Source organism: Ovis aries, chromosome 16 (genome assembly GCF_016772045.2).
Source record: "Ovis aries strain OAR_USU_Benz2616 breed Rambouillet chromosome 16, ARS-UI_Ramb_v3.0, whole genome shotgun sequence".
Taxonomy (NCBI): Eukaryota; Metazoa; Chordata; class Mammalia; order Artiodactyla; family Bovidae; genus Ovis; species Ovis aries.
Genome location: NC_056069.1, coordinates 41,614,854 through 41,638,240, shown reverse-complemented (window position 1 = coordinate 41,638,240; position 23,387 = coordinate 41,614,854). Strand labels below are relative to the sequence as shown.

The 23,387-nt window shown below is 41.1% G+C and overlaps 1 protein-coding gene across 7 annotated transcripts in view; it reads left to right on the top strand.

The window, feature by feature from the left end:
• PDZD2 (PDZ domain containing 2) overlaps positions 1–10,410 on the top strand; it is a 410,583-nt gene extending 400,173 nt beyond the window's left edge. For all 7 annotated transcript variants that reach the window (XM_060400557.1, XM_027980140.3, XM_027980139.3 and 4 more), the window contains 3 exons: positions 325–595; positions 2,322–2,456; positions 7,580–10,410. In XM_060400557.1, coding sequence (XP_060256540.1) covers positions 325–595; positions 2,322–2,456; positions 7,580–7,761 — 588 coding nt within the window. In that variant the 3' untranslated portion in view covers positions 7,762–10,410. The remainder of the gene's footprint in view (positions 1–324; positions 596–2,321; positions 2,457–7,579) is intronic.
• Positions 10,411–23,387: the final 12,977 nt, after the last annotated feature.

The window sequence follows — 23,387 nt, the reverse complement described above, 5'->3', positions numbered from 1 at the left end:
CTCAGTTGTGCCCGACTCTTAGTGACCCCATGGACATGGACTGCAGCCTACCAGGCTCCTTCATCCATGGGATTTTCCAGGCAAGAGTACTGGAGTGGGTTGCCATTGCCTTCTCCGATTTTAGACACTAGCAAGAATGAAACTGTACTGAGGTGCTGCTGCTGCTCTTATTAATCCTGTTTCTCACATGGAATGTTTTTGGTAAACCGAGTGTTGGTATCGCATGGAAAACTTGCCATCAGAAACTTATTTTACTACAGCTTGGTGCTTTTGCTTTTTCTGGACATCATAAGTGAATTTGGCTCTGTCCTCCCCTTGTCGCAGGTCCACAGGGTGTTTTCTCAGGGGGCGGCTTCTCAGGTAGGGACTGTGAGCCGAGGGGATTTCCTGCTGTCCCTCAACGGTGCCTCACTGGCTGGCTTAGCCCACGGGGATGTGCTGAAGGCTCTGCACCAGGCACAGCTGCACAAAGAGGTCCTCCTGGTCATCAAGAAAGGGAGTGATCAGCCCAGGCCCTCCAGCCGGCAGGAGCCTCCCACAGCCAACGGGAAGGGCTTGGTGTCCAGAAAGACCAGCCCCCTGGAGCCTGGAACAGGTAAGAAACAAGTTCAGCAACTGCGGTGACCTGAGCTATTTGTGATGGTTTTGGCGAGAATGGCATTGATTCCTCTGAACGAGTAAGAAACTCTTCCTGTCCAGATGCCTCCACAGTGTCTGGCGCGTTCATAGTGTTCCCTCTGCTCCACTGTCTTGCTCTTATTCTAGAAAACTGAAGCCCTTCCCAGTACAAGCAAATACCTTACTTAGCAGATCTTGTCATGCTTAACCTTTGCCCTTGCACTGTCTCAGCTGTTTGGTGTACTTTTTCTCTTTCTGGCCACATGGCTTGTGAGATCTTAGTTCTCTGACCAGGGATTGAACCCTGGCTCTGGCAGTGAAAGCGCTCACTTAACTACTGGACCACCAGGGAATTCCTTATTTGGTGTATTTTCAGTGGAATCCTGGAAACTTAAGCTGTCAAAGGGAAACCACCGGGCACTCAGTCCTAACAGCTTTCAGAGTTTGTAAGACTCAGGAACTCAGATATAGAAGGCTGTCCTGAAATTTGTAATCATTAAGTATTCCTATAGCAGCTTCAGGGCATCTGGCCTTGAACCAGCTTTAACAGAGTTACCCAACTACACGCACATTCAGGGCATAAATTTATTTCTTTGTATTCCTATTCTTCAAGATCCCCCTACCCAGGGCTCTACCAGATCTGATATGCTTTACCCATGATAAGGTGATTATGCCTTATCAAGCACTGACTGCAGCCCACTTGGACTTAATGTTAGAGGTGCCAAGGAAGCTTTTAAAAATCCTGATGCCCAGGAAATCCCCAGGTGAATTAAGTCAAACTCTGACAGTAAGGGTGGGGTGAGGGATGGGGGCTCAGTATCTTTTCAAGGTTCCCAGGTGATTCCAGTATGGGCTCGTTTTCCTGTTTAACTGAAAGCAAAATGACCTATTGAAAAATGGTGCCCCTCCAACTGTGAGGAATTTTCTTTCAGACCATGTGAAGTGGCCTTTAAACCACAGGAATGGCCGTTATATTCAAAGGTGGTGATGCTACTGGTCTCAACCCCAAGTGGACAGTTTAATGTGTCTGTGGTCCTTCCCCTGCCTCCCAAGCTATTAAGTGCCCTTTCCACTCAACTCAAGACATCCTTCACTGATACAGTATAGAAGGGAAATAAAAGGCAAATTTACAATCTGTATTCAGACCCCCAAGATAGAGTTCAGCCAGGCCTCTCCAAACTAGCACACAAAGTAGGCACAGGCTTGTTGCTATGGAGCAGGCATCACCACGGAAACCCTCTCCCCATAGTGGAGCCAGGAGATGGCAATGAAGACAGCTAATGTGTGACAAAGACAACCAGAAGCAGGGGTACCCCTCACAGAAGGAGGACGGAAGCGCCATGTCTCACTTGAGGCCTGGCATTTGGGTATCACAGGTTGTCAGAACCAGACTGTGATATTCAGCCGCCAAGGCTGGCAGGAAGTCAAATCTGATTCCCGAAGCGTGACTTCAGTCTACCCTGAGATGTGCACTGACTGTAGGGATTTCTGCCTGGGCAGCAGTGCCTTGTCTGTGCTTACAAAAGGTGCTTAGGCGAGCAGAGGGGTGGGGTCGGCAGGAACACAGCTCCAGGTGTGGGGAGACCAACCTTAACATTGGTGGACAGGACTTGAGAGTGCTCGGGGAACACGCTGGGGGGCCCTGGGCAGGCAGGGCCTCAGATCACTGTCATCAGCTTTGCAGACACATGCTTTCGCTGCAGGGAGAAGCATGGCTGTGCACGAGGCTCTGTGTGTTGAAGTGCTGAAGACCTCGGCCGGGCTGGGCCTGAGTCTGGATGGAGGGAAGTCATCCATGTCTGGAGATGGGCCCCTGCTCGTTAAAAGAGTGTACAAAGGTAATCTCCCAGAAACCCCAGTCCTCAGCCCAGTGCCTGTTTTCTCTATGTGCATGTCAGTGCTTTCCATCTGGAAATCAAATTTGTTTTAAAAATTTTACCATGTTTTTAATGCTGACATCCAGGGTTTACTGCATCAGCTCTGTCGCGAGCATTTCACACGTGTTGCTCATCCACATGACAGTTATATAGCATGGGTACTGTTCTCATCCCTGTTTTACAAAAGAAGAAACTGAGCCACCAGGGAGTTACACAGACGCCTAAGGTCACACCGATATAAGTCACCAAACCCAGCTTGAACCCAGGCTATCTGCTCCAGTGTCTGTGCCTCCAGCCTCAAGGCTGTATCCCTGACTCCATGTTCCTGTCTCCGTGTTCTTACTTACCATTAGCTGTATGGACGTGAATACAGCAAGCTAAGTGATGCCATCAGGATTGCCGGTCAGGGGTACTTAACATTCGTCAAGGTCATATTCATTTAAAATTGCAAATGCTGGATTTCAAGAAGGTAATATGTGAGCCAGTAGATATCACTGAAATAGCTGGGAGACAGGAGGTCTCTTCATGAACTCAGTGTATTTTATGATCTTGGACAGTTCTCAAAATTCTCTCTCTAGGTCCCAGAGCTGAGCAGTTATATTAATAATATAATTATACTAATGATTTGTTTATATATACCCACATATGCTATTTATATGAAATATTTTATATTACAATACTGATTTCATATATATAATATATATTTATATTGATATTGTTAATATACTTATTCAGCTCAGTAATCTGAAGAGATTCTTGGGACTGCCCATGATCACAAAATGAATTATTCAAGTCATGAAGAAATTTCATCTTTACCAGTGATTCTAACAATATCTACTGCTCCCATCTTACTTTCTTAAAGTCTGAAGTGAAGTTGCTCAGTCTTGTTCTACTCTTTGCTACCCCATGGACTGTAACCTATCAATCAGGCTCCTCTGTCCATGGGGATTTTCCAGGCAGTAGCACTGGAGTGGATTGCCATTTCCTTCTCCAGCAGATCTTCCCAACCCAGGGATCGAACCCAGGTCTCCCGCACTGTAGACAGACGCTTTTACCATCTGAGCCACCAGGGAAGTCCAACTGTAAACAGTGGTGGCTGGAAACAGGCTGTTTGCTCACGGTCCCTGGGGCAAGCAGAGGACAGGCACAGACCAGGAGCCGAGCCTCTGTCGTGTGGTGTCTAGACGCTCGGCACCAGGAAAAGGGGCAACACTGCACCTGTTAACTTGGCAGCAGTGGGTCGCAGAGAGCCAAGTTCAGGAAAACGTGAGTTTGACTCTCAAGAGCGCTCCTAAGCAAGAGCTGTAAACAAAAGGATACAGAGTACATGAGGAAATCATCAACAGACACGATGAACAGCAAAGTCCATCAAAAAACTGAAGCAGAAAAATATTATCCATGAAGACAGGAGGGTATTCAAAAGAAGCAGGCAGATACATTAAAACACCCACAAAAACCCATTAGCAGAAACAAAGTCTGAAAGTATTTAAGTATTCAAAGAAAGTATTTAAATTAATGAACAGAATTAAAAATATACTAAATCCTTAAGGAGAGAATTTATAAAAATCAAGGAAGAAACCTTAAAAACTGCAGCACAATGGAATAAAGAGATAAAAATTATAAAAGGGTACTGAGCGATAAGGGAGAATGAGGAATGCCAGATAAAGCAAAAGAAATATTCAGAGAAGTCATGACTGTTGAAAAACAATAGGAGTATTCAGGTATAAGAAAACCTAAAAAAGCACACAGCAAATTTGCAGCAACCAGACAGGCAGCACCAATGAAGAGGAAGACGATGAAATAATGAACGGACTGAGCCTAAAACAGCAAGATGGGGATGTTTAGGACACGCACAGTGAAGGGTAACTGTGATCAGTCACAGGACATGAAGCTTCTGCCGGCCAAGGAGCTCACCCCTCAATAAGGTGTTTTTGGCCTGTGAGCCAAAAGACCAGGGGCCAGATAAAGCAGCACCCAGGTGGAGACCGGGAGGCCAAGCCCAGGAATTTCACAGCATCTGCAGCACCAGAGTGGAAAAGCAGCCCCGGGAAAGAAGAGTGCCCCTGAGATCTCCTCGCAGAGCAAAGACGATGTCCCGGTATCTTCTTGGCCTCTGTCTAGCATCAGGCTAGAAATCCATGAACACTGTGTAAGTGGACAGAGAGAAAGGGAAAGATGCACCTGTTCCACAGACAAGTCTTGCCAGTGCTCTTGTGTACAAGCCTGCAGATTTATTCCTGGGAAAAGGCAGTCAAGGATTTCTGAATATTATATTGCTCCCTCCTCTTGAATCTTTCTGGAGACCGGTAAAGCTAGTTTCTTTATTCAGGCTTAGCACTCTACCCAAAGATTTTTTCTTACCTTTATTTTACTTAAAAATTGAATGGATACAGATTTTCTGTTTATCTTGGTTTCCTGTGCCTTTCAGTCCAGACACTAAAAGCAATACAGCAATATTCAATTTCTTACATCAATCTAATACAAAAAAATTCTTTGAATAATAAATGAATTAAATATTATATTTCCCAAAAGCTCTCTTGAAGGTCAGGACTTTATTGATGAAAAAAATCAGTAAATAATTACTTGCAACCTCTTGTGTGAAGCAGCAGCCATCAAGGTAGAACATCATCACTATTACTGTCTGGGCTGCTTTACAAAAAATTTTTTTTGCTATATTTGGGCTGCTTTGAAAATGTTTCTCTTTTCATCATTTTACCAAGAATATCAGTAACACAATAAGACAGGATTAGAGGCATGAAGACTGGAAATACAGGAATGTAGTTTGTCATTATTGGCAAATTATATGTTCTTCCTTCCTCACTGGAAAAAAGCTAAGAGAATCAAATGTCAAGCCAATATAAACAGTTCACCAAGATTGCAGAATTCACAATCAACATACAAAAAAGGCAACAGAATTTCCTGTATATCAACAATAACCACTGTTTTAAAATCCTAATAGAGAGGATTACATAAATATCATACAAAAACACACCATAAAAGTGTATAATTTATATTACACATATATATATTATACATATATATAAAATGTTTAACTTCTAAATGGCAAAAAGTTTCATAAAAATCTAAGCACCTAGAAGATATTTGCAATGTATTTACATCAACAAAAGGCTAATTCCAGAATATATAACTATAATTCAATGAGAAATACAAAATAAAGGGAAAATCTGGGTAAATGAAATGAACAGAAAATAGACAAAAGTTAAAATCTAAATGGTCAACAAATAAGAGGGAAGGATACTCAAACTAATATTAGTTATTGGGTGAAAATTATAACTACTAGGAATCATCTTTTTAAAATCAGGTTGGCCATAAATAAGAAACCTCATAATACGATGTGTTGGCAAGATGTAGGGAAAGGAGAACACTCATACTTTCTTGCAAAAGTATATATAATGGTACCTTTCTCTGGGGAAGAATTTGGCAGTGCTTGCTAAATTGGAAGCTATGAAACAGTTTAAATTTCTATCTGTAGCAAAATGATGAGTAAAATACATTACATCCATTAAAAAGGAAAACTATGCAGTGATTCAAGAAGCAAGTAGGATCTACATCCGTTAACGGGGACCAGCTCAAAAGCCGCGCTGAACGAGAGAAACAGCTAGATGTGCGTTCAGTACTGTAAGCCACCGACGCGCAGGAACAACTGAAAGGAACCTCGAAGTGTGCTCCACAAAAACTACGCGAGACGTTTTTGGGAAAAAAGCATAAAACCCAAGACAACAGTGGTTTAAACAAGAAGGTTTACTTCTCTCTCGTGTGTAAGAAGTCCAGAAGCTGGCAAAACCTCTGGTGTGCACAGCACTGAGTGGTTCAAGGACTTCATCTGCATGGTCTCATGAGATCCGTGTAAAAACCTAGTGAGGGAACAAGATAGGTTAACACCATTTTGCAGATGAGAAAAATGAAATTTTAAGAAACCTTAACCTGCTTGAAGTCACAGACTTGAGACCAAACCAGTGTGACTGCCTACAGCCCCTAACTCAGACTCCTGTTTTGATTGGTTGGAATCCCCATATCCTTAGACTCAGATGAACACCCAGAACCTGCCTGGGGCCTTTAGTTAATATTCCTAGAACAGGAAATATGCTGACACTGTGTTAATTGGGTCTGTTAGACACCAGTGCTTTAAGACTTCCAAAAATGTGTATCTTGAGAAAGCAATGATTAGGACTAACCCAGTCTCCTTGTTCTTTGTAAGCCTGGCATTGGTGAGGACTCATCTCTTTTCTGATAACAGTATCTGTCTGTCATTAACAACATAAAGTGTTTTGTTCTCGAGTGGGTTGCATTTGAACTTCCTTTCTTCCAGCTATATTTTTATTATTTTGTCAGTCTTTATAATCAACTATCTCAGATAATAACGATGATTGACAAAAAGATCTGCTCAGTATTTTGAGATCCAATTAAACATTTGAGAAAATTCTTTTCAAACTTAGGTATTTTTATCTTTCAATGTCCTTTCTTCTGTGCATTTCTTCTTTAATATGATTGTTTCAAATGTTAATGTGCAAGAGTATATAGAAGGGGATGCAAGCCCTATCTTTTCCAAAGTTCATCAACTTGCCATAACATACACAGAGCTTCACGGAGAAATATGTTAAGCTTTGTTAAGTAAAATGTATCTCTGTGGGTCACTGATGAGTATATAATTCTCATTAATTCTCAGCATGTTGGATATATCAGCCAATATCTACTAACAAGTAAAAGCTGAACTTGTTTTTTATTGGTCTTTTGGATTTTTGATGGGTTGATTATTGATCTGGAGATCTTTAGCCCAGCTGAAGAGTAACCCCCATTCTATTTGTTGACTAAATACAATGAAAATATCTTCCCCTAGTCAGTTGATTATGTTTAGGGGAAGAGGGGTTACAGATTTGAATTTATGTGGTCACATTTCTTTTTCTGAGTATATGCTTTGTGTGTCTTAAGAAAAATTTCCTTCTCCTAAGATTAAAGGCAGCACATGGTTTAGAGATTTTTCTCGCTTAAGTTTTTAGTTTACTTGGAGATTATTCTAGATATTATGAAAGTTCCCAGCTATCATTCTGTATTTATTCTCACAGGTGGTGCAGCTGAGCAAGCAGGAACAATAGAAGCTGGAGATGAAATTCTTGCCATTAACGGGAAATCTCTAGTGGGGCTGATGCATTTCGATGCCTGGAATATCATGAAGGCTGTCCCAGAGGGACCTGTGCAGTTAGTAATTAGAAAGCACAGGAATTCTTCATGCAGCAAGCACTGGTAGTGACACTAACAGTGCTTGTTACTTTTTTTTTTAAACCTGGAATCTCCTTCTCTCAATTTCTTTCTTTGGCAAATCAGAATGACTTCTCTAAACAGTGAGTTCCTGAAACAACAGAGAAGCACTGGTGCGGGCAAGACTACCAAACTCCCCAGCGCTTTTGCTCACGCATGAAGCAGCAGCCATGGAGCTGAGCTCCTAAGCCTTCTGCCTGGATCACTTAGGCTGGGAGGGCCCACTTCGTCCCAGTGCCTGTCCCCTCCTGTCTGCCATGTTTCCTGATGGGGACACAAGATGTGGCATGCCCTTCTTTACTTGAAACATTTAGTGAGACCTCCAAATCCTTCCTCCCACCTCTCCCAACATAATCAGTCCTGGCAATTAGTGACCCAACTAACAAAGTCTGAGGGCAACACAACTGTCACAACTAAAAAGACTAGTTTTATATAATTTTGTAAGTAAATGACAGAATGCTTTTATGCACATTCAGTGGAAGGAGCTAAGGGTCTGTTATCCTGAAAAGAAAAACATGACCCTTGAACAAACAAAATCAGTTATGACCTAATGGTTAGGTTGGCTCAGGAATTATCCAAAAATGAAAAAGCAAAATACAGAAAGTGGTATTTTTAGTGAGTATAATGTGCAACGTATGGCTGCATAGTTTAATCGGTGGTTACTGATCACCATGAAGTATTGATCATGATCTAAAGTGTACGTCGTAAGGCAATTTTACAGGAATGCAGTTTGGATAAACTGTACTAAATAGCCATGAACTTCGCTGCTTAGAATGAGCAGAAAGTTCCAGCCCTGAAAGCACCTTACATCCAGTTTGCAACTTGTCTTGAATAAATGCTGAAATTCAAGACTGGTCAATGAAAGAGCAGGCAAAAATACCATTGTCACTGAGTTTCCATTTTTATATTTTATGTACTCTCCAACCACTAATTTAAGCTAAATTTTTAGAAATCAATTATCTTTTTAGTATCCTTGGATTGTAATCCAAGTAGAGGAGCTTAAAATAATCCTTTTAGAGGACTTTTTTTTTTTTTTTACTTTTTTCCCCCTTTCTCAATAAGCTTAAGAAATGTAACATTTCTAACCATTGGATCAATTTTCCTGACCTTGACCTGAGTATAATGACATAGCTCTGCAGTGACTGAAGTTTTTGCTCTTTTTGTTTTCCTGTTTTGCAAATTCTCTTTTGCCAAAAATGTTTCTCAGCAGAACACAGCTGTGACTCACACTTGCTTGTGACACTCATTCCAGCTGCTCTTCCTTCTGAAGCACCAGCTTCTTTGTAGTAACTGTTTCCATTCGATGTTGCTGTTCCTGGTCACCAAAAGGGCCGGCCTCTCCTCGTACTGTACGTTTTCTTAACGATCCGGACCCTCATCAGCTTCATTTACTAAAATGTAATCAGAAGATGGAGAACGAGGGTGAGTCAGTCTTTCAAGGTAAAGGAGCAGAATTGAGTGGTCACAGGCCACATGCTCAGGTGGCACAAACCAGCTGAGTGCTGAGAATACGGGTGAAGCTGCATACCTGCATCCATGGTGACGCAAAGGTTTTCTGTGGGCGAGTTCTTTAATTAACCTATTTCTGAGTGACTGATCCCAGTAAACCTCTGTGGCGCTGGCCCAGGGAGGTTCTCAGATGGGAAGTTATGTGGCTGGTGTGAGCCCGGATTCCTCATTTTTAAACAGGTTATACAAAAGGGAATGTAGTTCACGAGTTTGCTAGAAAGACCTGATTAATTTAGCTTCTACTTTTCACTACTGCAGTTCCAGGTAGGATACTATAGGAAGTCAGTGCAAGGTGCATGCTAGATTGTTTTTAAGTCTCTGGGGTCAGTTTTGTGGCTTCTGCTTTCTTGCCTAAATGAGAGATGATTTGAAGTACACGCTGAAAATTTTTTGTCTCTACTCTTCTAGCTGTGCCTACATAGAAATGCACAGTCCATGTGACAGGAGCTTCTGGAGCAACAAAACAGTCTCTCCTTCTAAGAGTTCCTAACCCTTGTAACTAAAAAGTGTGAGGGTAGCCCTCTGGTTCACTGAACCATATTCAAGTCATCAGCTATTTCTAGTGGACCTCGCCAGAAGGCTTCCCTTGGAATTCGACAGTTAGAATTTGAGGAAGCAAAAGCTAAACTCTGACCCTAAGATAGAAAGATATTTACTTGTTGTCAGTGTCCAAGGCATGACTTGTATTTCTAATTAGTCTAATAAATTCCCACACTTCCTGACGTGAACACTAATGGTATTGTCCTACTAAAACTTCCATTGTTTTGGTTTTTTTAGCTGGTCAGTCAGTCATCCAATAAGCTATGATGGTAACTTTGTTATAATGTGTATATCGTAGTTGCAAGGATATACCAGTGAAGGTTGAAGTAAGTTGGGTTTCATTTCTATCCTCCCACACACAGTTCATTTAATTTTAGGGTTGACTTAATTGGCACCACACCTGTTGTATGATATTATACATTATCCTTTATTTATGTAAAATAAAATGCCTTATATATTATGAAAGAGTAAGTGCAATAATACAAAATAGCCTGTACATTTTTAAAATGTTGTCGCCAAGTTATGTAAATCCACATCTCTATAAACAACCTTTTTAAAGTAATTTTAAGAAAATAAACACTGTTTACTACTTGTTTGTGTTTTTAGTTCTGCATCTATAGAATAACATTTTACCACATGAAGATAAATACTGATGACCTGAATGGGTAAGAGGAACAGGCAAAAGAAGTCAAATCTCTCTTCTTCCATGGTCACACCTAGGATATGACACAAACTCAAATCCATTCCACCTCTGAAATCTATAAATCACACAGCTCACACCTTTACAACCTCCTGGAGCTTACTGCCCCCTTTCTCGTGGTACTGCTGCTTCAATTTCAACAGGTCTCTATTCCCTAGCGTGCATGCTCAGTCACTTCAGTTGTGACCAACTCTTTGTGACCCTATGGACTGTAGCCCGCCAGGCTCCTCTGTCCATGGGATTCTCCAGGTAAGAATACTGGAGTGCATTGCCACGCCCTCCTCCAGGGGATCTTCCTAACCCAGGGATCAAACCCAGGTCTCCTGCATTGCAGACAGATTCTTTACCAGTGAGCCACCAGGCAGGGAAGCGCCACCTGGGAGGCCCCTAATCCCTAAACAACTGTCAACTTTTTCACCTTCAGAAACCACTCCATCCTGCATTCCTTCTTCTCTGTTTGGACTAGACCCTATGGTAGAACACAACAGTCTCCATCCAGCTCATTAGGCACACAGCGCCTTCACTCAGGTTGATCCAGGATCCTTTCAACCAGCCAGCTTCTTGGTGCCTACATGTCAATTCCTAGAGAAAAATCTCACAACTGAACAGTATGATGCTGCTGCAAATTCAGGGTTTCCAGCCTCAACTGGATGCTATTTGCAGTTGTTTTTCCTTGTTGGTGTTTTCTCTCCTTCATAATGACTACATTATTCATTTTTCCTAAAAACCCTACCCATTTTCTACCTGCTCCCCGGAAATACTTGGGTGATCTAGGATCTTACTTCAGAGTGAAATTAAAAGCATCTACTTTATTTTAGGCTCTTTTGGTTTTCAGATGCAGACACCAAATTAGAGTAGCCCAAGGAAGCAGGCAAGATGGCATCTCACGGAAATCCCAGAATAGGCCTCAGCATATGACCTGGCCTCAGTGACGGGAGGAACTCGGGGGTCATGGGTCCTCACGCAGTGCCCCCACTGGTAGGGCTCCACTGCTGGGTGCAGACCCGCCTCTCCTTCCCCCACCAGCTGGCAGCTGTATCCTCAAGTCTTCACACCATTCATTTAGAAACTGATCAGTGCTATTTTGTAATCATTTTGGCCCCACTCTGTTTCACAGAACTGTGGAGGTACAGGCTCCCTGCTGCCTGTCCAATTTTCCATAGATCCTTGGAAGGAAAGGTTCTGATTGGCTCAGTCCACTGCTACACTTGGTTAGAGCTTTTTGCTGGGGGAGAGTTTTAATAAAATATAGAAATAGCCACAAACCCATTCTATGAAAGTCGAAGGCTACATACCATGCACAATAAAGGGAGACCAAAATGACAATGAAACGGGGTACAACTCTCTGAAGAAGAGAGAGAGGGTATGAAAGTTCTGAAGAAAGTAAAGAATGTCAACAAAGCCTTTAACTTTAAGAAAGGGGCTAGATGGTGAGCCCCAGAAAGGTCAGAAAGCACCCAGAATTGAAGCCATTTCCACTCTGCACAATGGCAGGGAAGGAGAGGTTGAAGACGTTGAGTCTCATTTTGATTTTCCCAGGAACCCTGTGAGCCTCAGCGGGTCACAGGAGTAACGGGGGAGGAATGGTCTGCTCTCAGGGGAGCCCCTACCACACAGGTTCCTGCAAGGAAAGGGCTCAACTGATCCACTCAGCCTCTGCTCACCCAAGCCCATAAAAGCCACACCCTTCCTCTTGATCCCCTCAAAGCAGCTGAGGTAGATCTGAATAAAGATTAAAATCAGCCGGTGTCCAACTTTCTCATCCTAAGGGAGGAACTGAATGATGCTTAAACAGAGCGCTGAAATACCCAACTACTGACCAAATGTCAGGCTTCAATAGAACCCTGCCTCCTCCATTAAACAGCCTCTTATGAAAGAACCAGGAAAGTTGGAGGGAGGGTGTTAAAACAGTATGCAATAGGCAGATTAAAGAATGTAATTTGGAGGATTACCTTGGGAGTCAGAAGAAAATTATAAACACAAACTGTTTTATATTCTCAATTCACTCAAAGAGAATGAGGCTACTAAGAAGCACAAGACCAAAAAAGAGAAGAAGATCAAATGGGATCCGGCAGAACTAAGTACATAAACTCAGAGCACCTTCACAAACCCAGAGTCATACAAGAAGCATCAAATCAACTTATAGAAATATAAGTCAGTGACACTAAAGGTGAATTTAACTTGAAAAATGCTTAGAATACAATGAAAATGGACCAAAAAATTTATAAATGTTAGCCAATAGAATCTAGTTATATAATAATATAATAAACAGATTTTAGTGATGTTAATTCAGGAATGCATGAATGATTTAAAATTAAGAAATTAATACACATAAACAGTTCTTATATCAGTAGGACACACACAAATCTTTTGAAAGACGTTTTTTTAAAAAGTCTGCTTCAAACTCTTAATGGAAAACTCCAGAATCATCCCCATTAGAGTCAGGAATACACACAAAAAGATGTTCACTGTTGTTGTTATTGAATAACAACATTCTAGGGCTCCCCAAGTAGCTCAAATGGTAGAGAATTTGCCTGCAATGTGGGAGACCTGGGTTCAATCCCTGGGTTGGGAAGATCCCCTGGAGAAGGGCATGCCAACGCACTTCAGTATTCTTGCCTGGAAAATTCCAGGGTCAGAGGAACCTGGTGGGCTACTGTCCATGGAGTCACAAAGAGTTGAACACAACTGAGCAACTAATACTATACTACTAACTACATTCTAGAGATACAAGCCAATACAGTTTGACAGTTTTTTAAGAGGTATAAATAGTAGGAACAAAAATACACAGTTTGCATAGATATATCTCAGTACATGTAAGCACAAACACATCAATTTAAAAACTATTAGAATTCAGCAAAATTGGCTACAAAAATCATCCAACAAAACATGACAAATAGCAAATGAAACAACTGACAAAGGATTAATTTCCAAAATATACAAGCAGCTCATACAACTCAATACCAGAAAAACAAACAACCAAATCAAAAAGTGGGGAAAAAACCTAAACAGACATTTCTCCAAAGAAAACATACAGATGGCTAACAAACATGAAAAGATGCTCAGTATCGCTCATTATTAGAAAAATGCAAATCAAAACTAACAATGAGATATCACCTCACACCAGTCAGAATGGCCATCAAAAAGTCTACAAACAATAAATGCTGGGGAGGGTGTGGATAAAAGGGAACCCTCTTGCACTTTTGGTGGAAATTTAAACTGATACAGCCACTATGGAAGATGGTATGGAGATTCCTTCAAAAACTAGGAATAAAACCACCATATGACCTAGCAACCCCACCCCAAGGCATATACCCTGAGGAAACCAAAATTGAAAATGACACATGTATCCCAATGTTCACTGCAGCACTATTTACAATCGCTAGAACATGGAAGCAACCTAGATGTCCATCAACAGATGAATGGATAAAGAAGCAGTGGTATATACACACAATGGAATATCAGTCATAAAAAGGAACACATGTGAGTCAGCTCTAATGAGGTGGATGAGCCTAGAGCCTATTATACAGAGTGAAGTCAGTCAGAAAGAGAAAGATAAATATTGGTAACACATATATATGAAATCTAGAAAGGTGTTACCAAAGAACTTATTTGCAGGGCAGCAATGGAGAAACAGACATAGAGAACAGACTTATGGACATGGGGGTGGGAGGGAGGAGGAGAGGGTGGGATGTATGGAGAGAGCAACATGGAAACTTAAATTACCATATGTAAAATAGATAGCCAATGGGAATTTGCTGTGTGTCTCAGGGAACTCAAACAGGGGCTCTGTACCAACCTAGGGAGTGGGACAGGGAGAGAGATGAGAGGGAGGTTCAAGTGGGAGGAGACAAACGTATACCTGTGGCTGATTCATGCTGGGGTTTGACAGAAAACAACAAAATTATGTAAAGCAGTTATCTTTTAATTTAAAAGTAAAAAAGCATAATAACTTGGGCACTAGCCCTATTACATCACCATCAGAAAGCTACTATAATTAAAATAGTCTCCTCTTCCAAAGACAGCCAAACCACTGGGATAAAGACCATGTGCAAGGAAAGAACAGGACATGTGATAGTCCCAAGATACACACCCCAGCCCTGCACCCTTACCCTCAGAGGACCAGTTGGATAATGGCCCCTGAAACTTGACTAGTTTTTTCACTTTCAAAACTGATCAGCCTGGGATGTCCCTGGTGGTCCAGTGGCTAAGACTCCACACTCCCAATGCAGGGAGCCTTGTTTTGAACCCTGGCAAGGAAACTAGACCCCACATATGGCAACCAACAGTTTGTATGATGCAACTGAAGATCCCATGTGCTGTGCAAATAAATAAATTAAACTACAATAAAAAAAAAAATGATTAGCCAATGCCCCACACTGAGGAGAAACTACTGGGAACAGACTCAAAATTGAATAGAAAAAGAATATAGAGGAAAAAGAAGGTCCAGACAAAGGAGGGTAGAGTAGCAGAACCAGATCTCAGAAAGCAAGCTGCTGTGTTTCTTTAAGTTGAAAACAGAAGGAAGTCTAGACAAAACACAGAAAAGCTGTGCTGTCCTGCATCTCCCCTTTAAAATAGGGACAGTAAAATCATATAAAAATGGGTAATAGAAAATAATCTAGGTCAAATCCCATACAAAGTTATCATAAGAAAAGAAAAAGCATTAGGAGCAAATATAATCCCTACAGCTAAACAAAGTCACACGAGAAAGACATACCTAGGGAACCAATGAAAAATATCTCAAAATGAGTTAATACATCACGGAAATGACACAAAACATGAATGAAAGATATCAACAGAAATTAGAAAAATTCAGAAACCGGTTATTAAAACGGGAAAAAATTAATTTCAGAAAAGATCAGAACAATCATTCACAGTGAATAAGATGTCTTAAGAGAAACAGAAGATTAAAAGGGTGAAACATTTAAAGGTTAAGTAATGAAGAACCCAAGCAGGGATTTCCCTGGTGGTCTGGTGGTTAAGACTCTGTGCTTCCAACGCAGGGGGCGCAGGTTTGATCCCTCATCAGGGAACTAAGATCCCATGTGTTACTCAGCCAAAAAATAAAAATAGAAATTAGAAAAAAAAAAAAAAAAAACCCAAGCAAAAGGACCCAGAAAAAAGTAGCAATCTCCAAAGAAGAAAGCTAAACAAGAGAATAAAACAATTACTAAAACTTTAAGTTTCCTGAAATTGAGAATAAAACAAGATTTGACACTATGTATTGAAAGAACACGCCATGTACTTGCAAATACTGATCCAGAATAACCAACACTAAAACATACTGTAGTAATATTACCAGCAAAATATCAAGGGGAAAAAATCCTGTGGGCTCTAGGCAAAAAGAACAAGACATTCATGAGAGAAAAAGAAAATCATGTTATAACCAGACACTGACAATGATGCTTTGTGCCAAAAAGAACATACTTAGGATACAAAAAAAAAAAAAAGTGACTCAACCATTTTATCCAAACAAAGTGACTTTCAAATAAAAGGCTACAGAAAAACTGTCATTAGCATACAAAAACCCAGAGTATACTATTCTCACAAGCCCTTCCAGAAGAAACTACCAACAAATGGGCAACACAAGCAAGATGACTGGATAGACGACATAAGGAATGGTGGTGAGCATTAAGCGTGTATTTACTTGAAGACTTAAGAGTTAAAAGGGAGGGATTAGTGTATATAATGACAATGTTCTTACAGAACAGATACAGCATAACTACAAAACGTGGAGGCACTGAACTGTACACTTAAGTATGACTGAAATGGTACATTTTATGCTACGGGTATTTTACCACAATAAAAAAGGAAAACATAAAGTTGCCCGCAAGTTCACACTGATATTTGTGATTGAAAATTCAGTTCAGTTCAGTTACTCAGTCTGTCTGACTCTTTGCGACCCCATGAACTGCAGTACACCAGGCCTCCCTATCCATCACCAAATCCCAGAGTCCACCCAAACCCATGTCCATTGAGTCGGTGATGCCATCCAACCATCTCCTCTGTCATCCCCTTCTCCTCTTGCCCTCAAATCTTTCCCAGGATCAGGGTCTTTTCAAGTGAGTCAGCTCTTTGCATCAGCTGGCAAAAGTATTGGAGTATCAGCTTCAACATCAGTCGTTCCAGTGAACACCCAGGACTGATCTTCTTTAGAATGGACTGGTTGGATCTCCCTGCAGTCTAAGGGACTCTCAAGAGTCTTCTCCAATACCACAGTTCAAAAGCATCATTTGATGAATTTAGAGCTACAAGGGTTTTCTATCTTCCATCCTAAAGCTACAGCTCTACTTTTCCATATCAAGAATCCTACAATACTTTTCATCAAGGAAAATGATGATGATAAAAACTTGTTTATCTCCATATTTGGGATACTTAAAACTAATTCTTCAAGAAAACCTTTTGGAGATTGCTTTGGAACAAATTATTCTGAAAATTGGTAAATAAAATGTAGAAATTCTCTTACTTCTCCTTTATGAACTGTACTAAAAACTACTCTAGGAAAGATGAAGTTTCTCTTTATAGAAATATTATTCTAGCTAATAAACGAATGATAACAATTAAAGTACTTCCATATGTAACCCCATGGTTGCATAAATCCCAGGGTCTAAGAACTGAACAGCAAGGTTGCTTTCCACAAAGAGAGATATCATGTGCTTCCTGTTGAAAAGGACACACCACCACCATTGAAACAGATGCCTACACAAAACAGCCGGAATCTGATAGAGCCTCAGACGTTAAGGCTTAATCCTTGGGAAGTACAGAAGTCAATATAACACATCAAATTATACACTGTGGATACAACCAGCAAAATCCAAACACAAGAACAAGGGATCCAATTTCATCAACAAATATTCCACAAAGAAAAAAATAAGAGAGGAAAGAACCTATAGATTGAGAAAAACTAAAAAGGACACATAAAATGAAAACTGAAACAGGACAAAATTATTAGATGATGCATGCTGGGCTGGGGTAGAGAATACTCTTGGGAGTTAGTTTAGTTGCTCAGTCATGTCCAACTCTTTGCGACCCCATGGACTGCAGCAAGCCAGGCCTCCCTGTCCATCACCAACTCCCAGAGCTCCCTGAAACTCATATCCATTGAGTTGGTCATGCCATCCAACCATCTCATCCTGTCATCCCCTTCTCCTCCTGCCTTCAGTCTTTCCCAGCATCAGGGTCTTTTCCAATTAGTCAGTTCTTCCCATCAGGTGGCCAAAGTACTGGACTTTCAGCTTCAGCACCAGTCCTTCCAATGAATGTTCAGGACTAACTTCCTTTACGATTGACTAGTTTGATCTCCTTGAAGTCCAAGGGACTCTCAAGAGTCTTTTCCAAGACCACAGCTCAAAAGCATCAATTCTTCGGCACTCAGTTTTCTTTATAGTCCAACTCTCACATCCATACATGACTACTGGAAAAACCGTATCTTTGACTAGATGGACCTTTGTCAGCAAAGTAATGTCTCTGCTTTTTAATATGCTCCCTAGGTTGGTTGTAACTTTCCTTCCAAGGAGTTCAGTTCTCAGTTGCTCAGTCATGTCCGACTCTTTGCGACCCCATGAACCACAGCACGCTAGGCCTCCCTGTCCATCACCAACTCCCAGAGTCCACCCAAACCCATGTCCATTGTGTCGGTGATGCCATCACAAGAGTCTTCTCCAACACCACAGTTCAAAAGCATCAATTCTTCGGCACTCAGCTTGCTTTAAATAGTCCAATTCTCACATCCATACATGACCACTGAAAAAACCATAGCCTTGACTAGATGGATCTTTGTTGGCAAAGTAATGTCTCTGCTTTTTAATATGCTGTCTAGGTTGGTCATAACTTTCCTTCCAAGGAGTAAGCATCTTTTAATTTCATGGCTGCAGTCACCCTCTGCAGTGATTTTGGAGCCCAAGTAAATAAAGTCTCACTGTTTCCATTGTTTCCCCATCTATTTGCCATGAAGTGATGGGACCAGATGCCATGCTCTTTGTTTTTTGAATGTTGAGTTTTAAGCCAGCTTTTTCACTGTCCTCTTTCATCAAGAGGCTCTTTAGTTACTCTTCACTTTCTGCCGTAAGTGTGGTGTCATCTGTTATTGATATTTCTCCCACAATCTTGAATCCAGCCTGTACTTCATCCAGCCCGGCATTCCTCATGTTGTACTCTGCATTTAAGTTAAATAAACAGGGTGACAATACACATCCTTGACGTACTCCTTTCCCGATTAGAAATCAGTCTATTGTTCCATGTCTAGATCTGTTGCTTCTTGACCTGCATACAGATTTCTAAGGTGGTCTGGTATTCCCATCTCTTGAAGACACAGTTTGTTGTTATCTACACAGTCAAAGGTTTTGGCATAATTAATAAAGCAGAAGTAGATGTTTTTTTTGGAACTCTCTTGCGTTTTCAATGATCCAACGGATGTTGGCAATTTGATCTCTGGTTCCTCTGTGTTTTCTAAAACCAGCTTGAACATACAGAAGTTCACGGGTCACATACTGTGAAGCCTCACTTGGAGAATTTTGAGCATTACTTTGCTAGTGTGTGAGATGAGTGCAATTGTGTGGTAGTCTGAATATTCTTTGGCACTGCCCTTCTTTGGGATTGGAATGAAAACTGACTGTTTCCAAATTTGCTATCAAAACGTGGTCCACTGGAAAAGGAATGGCCAACCCCTTCAGTATTCTTGCCTTGAGAACCCCATCAATAGTATGAAAAGGCAAAAAGAAAGGACACTGAAAGGTGAACTCCCCAGGTCGGGAGGTGCTCAACATGCTACTGGAGAAGACTGGAAAAATAACTCCAGAAAGAATGCAGAGGCGGAGCCAAAACGAAAATGCCCAGTTGTGGATGTGCCTGGTGATGGGAGTAAAGTCCAATGTATAAAGAACAACACTGGATAGGAACCTGGAATGTTAGGTCCATGAATCAAGGTAAATTCAGTTCAGTTCAGTTCAGTCGCTCAGTCATGTCCAACTCTTTGCGAGAGTAAAAGAGTAAATTACAAGTGGTCAAACAGGAGATGGCAAGAGTGAACACTGACATTTTAGGAATCAGTGAACTAAAATGGACTGGAATGCGTGAATTTAATTCAGATGACCATTGTATCTAGTGGCTCAGACGGTAAAGCGTCTGTCTATAATGTGGGAGACCCGGGTTTGATCCCTGGGTTGGGAAGATCCCCTGGAGAAGGAAATGGCAATCCATTCCAGGACTATTGCCTGGAAAATCCCATGGACAGAGGAGCCTAGCAGGCTACAGTCCATGAGGTCGCAAAGAGTCGGACACAGCTGAGCAACTTCACTATATCACTACTGTGGGCAAGAATTCCTTAGAAGAAATGGAGTAGCCCTCATAGTCAACAAGAGTCCAAAATGTAGTACCTGGGTGCAATCTCAAAAATGACAGAATGATCTATGTTCATTTCCAAGGCAAACCATTCAGTATCACAGTAATCTAAGTCTATGTCCCAACCAGTAACGCTGAAGAAGCTCAAGGTGAATGGTTCTATGAAGTGCTAGGGGTCAGGGAGGCTGTAATTGAGAGGAAGCCTTGAACAGCATCTGGAGAGCTGGCAAGGTTCTATCTCCTGGCTACAGGGATGGTTGCAAACACACTGCCTTAAAATAATCCATTAGCCTATACATTTGTTTATGACATTTTTCATATATAATTTAATCATGAAATTAAATGTTTACCTATACATATACTCATACATTACGTATTTCTGTAATTTTTATATTGGTTTCATTTAATACCTCCCAGGTAGCACTAGTGCTAAGGAAGCCACCTGCCAATGCAGGAGACACAAGAGACACAGGTTCAACCCCTGCATCAGGAAGATCCCCTGGAGGAGGGCATGGCAGCCCACTCCAGTATTCTCGCCTGGAGGATCCCATGCACAGAGGAGCCTAACGGGCTGCAGTCTATAGGGTCACAAAAAGCTGGACACAACTGAAGCAACTTAGCACACAGTCCAAATTTTCCTGAAATATATATACATGAAGTGAAATGAAGTGAAGTCACTCAGTCACGTCTGACTCTTTGTGACCCCATGGACTGTAGCCTACCAGTCTTCTCAGTCCATGGAATCTTCCAGGCAAGAATACTGGAGTGGGTTGCCATATCCTTCTCCAGGGGATCTCTCGACCCAGAATTGAACCCGGGTCTCCTGCACTGCAGGCAGATGCTTTACTATCTGAGCCACAAGGGAAGTCATATATGTATATATATCCCCAAACCTAATACCACGCTAATCTCTTTAGAATGATAAAGTCTCCACAGATTCCATACTTGAGCACTGCACCTTACACTTTACTAAATGGTTAAGAGAAAAAAAAAAAACTTACCATATATAGCAACTCCAAACACTGGGGAAAATAATACATCACAGAACAGGGGGTTAATATCCATAATACATGGAAAATCCTGTGAATCTGCTGAACCAATATGTAAAAAGATCAATATCCTAAATTATAAAAACAAACAACATGAACAGGTAACTCACAGGAAAAGAACACAAACTACCAATAAAGGTTTTAAATAATAATCAACCCTTCAACAATTAAAATAATTTGATCATTCTGCTCTACTATTACCTTGGCAAAGACCAAGATTGATGATACCCTCTATAGCATTAGCTAGATTCACATTACTTCAAGTAGGAATTAACACAGATCTTAGAAAATTTAACTTTATCTTTTACATTTTCGAGCAAACTCACATCTGTTAATTCCTCCCATGGAAATAAAATATAAAAATATGTACAAAAATATATGTTTACAATACTGCTCATAACAGTAAATATGAGAATAATCCAAATATCCATTAATGGGAGAAGTTATACATGAAGCCAAAAATGACTAAAAAGATGTGTGCTTATTCTTAAAGTTCTCTATAACGTTAAGTGCAAAAAGTAAATTGCACACCAGTATATGATGCTAGTGGGAATCATAGCATACAACTGCTCTATAGGAGTGAATGCCTACCTAATTCTAACACTGGGCTGAGGAAGCGTGGATATCAATTTAACTTTACAAAAGTAGCCTGCAAGGTGATAAACATTAATACCCCTACTTGATGCTATTAAAGACTATGCGACATTTGCACAGAACTTACAAGAGCCAGGGATATCACTCTGGGACCCAGTGGGCTGCGATGAATTGGAAATTACCTGCAGCTTTCAGTCATCTTGTTCTAGATGAAAGCAAAATGGAACAATGTTATCTGACAGCCTACATGTTCATATTTAAGATGGAGGCTATTGAGTTGGGATTAAACTTCGTAAAAGTAAGTATCTCACATAGACTTATGAATGGTAGCTTCCACGTTCCTGGGCCAAGAGTAGCCGTGCATGGCAGTCATGGGTCCTTGTCATCAGGCTGGACGTCATCACTCACTGGTCCTATGTTGCCACTGAACTGCACACCAGCAGCTCTCGCTTTCCTTCAGGTGGTGGCCAAATTCAAAGGTTTGTCCTACTGTTCACAGATAATGGGAAGAACTGAGTAGCAGAATGCATCAGAGGTCACAAGCCAATCCTGGTTCATTCAGCAGGCCAGGGCTTTCTTGGCCAACTGACATTTGATGATGATGCTTTCTTCTGAGAACATACAGTCAACTTTTTCATCCCCAAAAGATTAACCTATGTAAGTTATACCAGGATATCAGAATAAAGTAGGGATATCCATTTATCACTGTCTTTTGTGCCACCATGAGATCTTCCTACATGCCCACTATTCTCGTTTTGTTTCTGTTAGAGAAAGAAGCCCCCTCCCAGTCCCAAAACAAGAAAGGAAAAATTATAGTTGAATGCAATTATGTTTTCAATTATTTCAGGATTAAAAAGCTCAAACACTTACCAGATAATGTGAGACTGGGCAACCCCTTCTCTCCAAGCCTGCTCTTCATTAAATGAAGACAGTTACTCAGTTTGGGGAGGTCAAAACAAGATATAAAATCCCTCAGTAGGCATAGAGCATGCATTAAGTTTCCTTTCTCCTTTTTGTTACAGCACTGTTCTAGACCAGGTTATTATAAGGAACACTCAGTAAATAAATAACATGAAGAAGTCAAAACGCAGCATTCTTTGCACAATAGGTCTGTATTTAAGTTTTATTATATTAAAACTCTCTGCCTGATTCTTGGATCTGAAGGCTTTCTAACAAGTGGCGTAAACCTGTGGACACACTGCACCTTCCACACAGAACGTCATCCCTGGAGTCGCACCGATCCTGCTTACAGAGAGCTGGAAGCAGCAGCCTTCTGTAGAAGAACTGAGTTCTAGACGACACCCTCTCCTTTGGAGACACAAATACTGAAGTTGTGGTCACACACAGGTAGAGCTGAGGGGCACTCTGCTCTGAAACAAACACTGATGGAAGTGCGGGCGAGGCCCTTTCCTCCTTGCTTGAGAAGACAGATGCTGCTGTGGCAGTCAAGGATACCTCAGAAACACCCAGCACCTCACTTCTAAAATCTTTTCAGGAGAAAAGCAGTAAATGTTCACCTAAAAAGAAATTCTAGGACATGGTGTAAGTTTCATTTTATGGGAAGAAACAATAAATACTTTCTATACTTAATCACCACCAATAATATCATTTGGAGGTAAAAGAGGTTATTTTAATGGACAGAAAAATCTGACTTTTTTCGTGAATTAAAATAGGGATTGGTAAACCACTGCTCATGGCCAGCTGCCTGTTTTTGTAAATGAAGTTTTACTGGACTACACCCTCACCCATTTATCTGTACTGTCAACAGCAACTTTCACTCAAACAGAGTTGAGTAGCTGCAACACAGTGTATAGCTCACAAAGCCTCAAATATCAATATTTACTATCTGAACCAATGAGAAAAAGTTTTCCAACCCCTCTG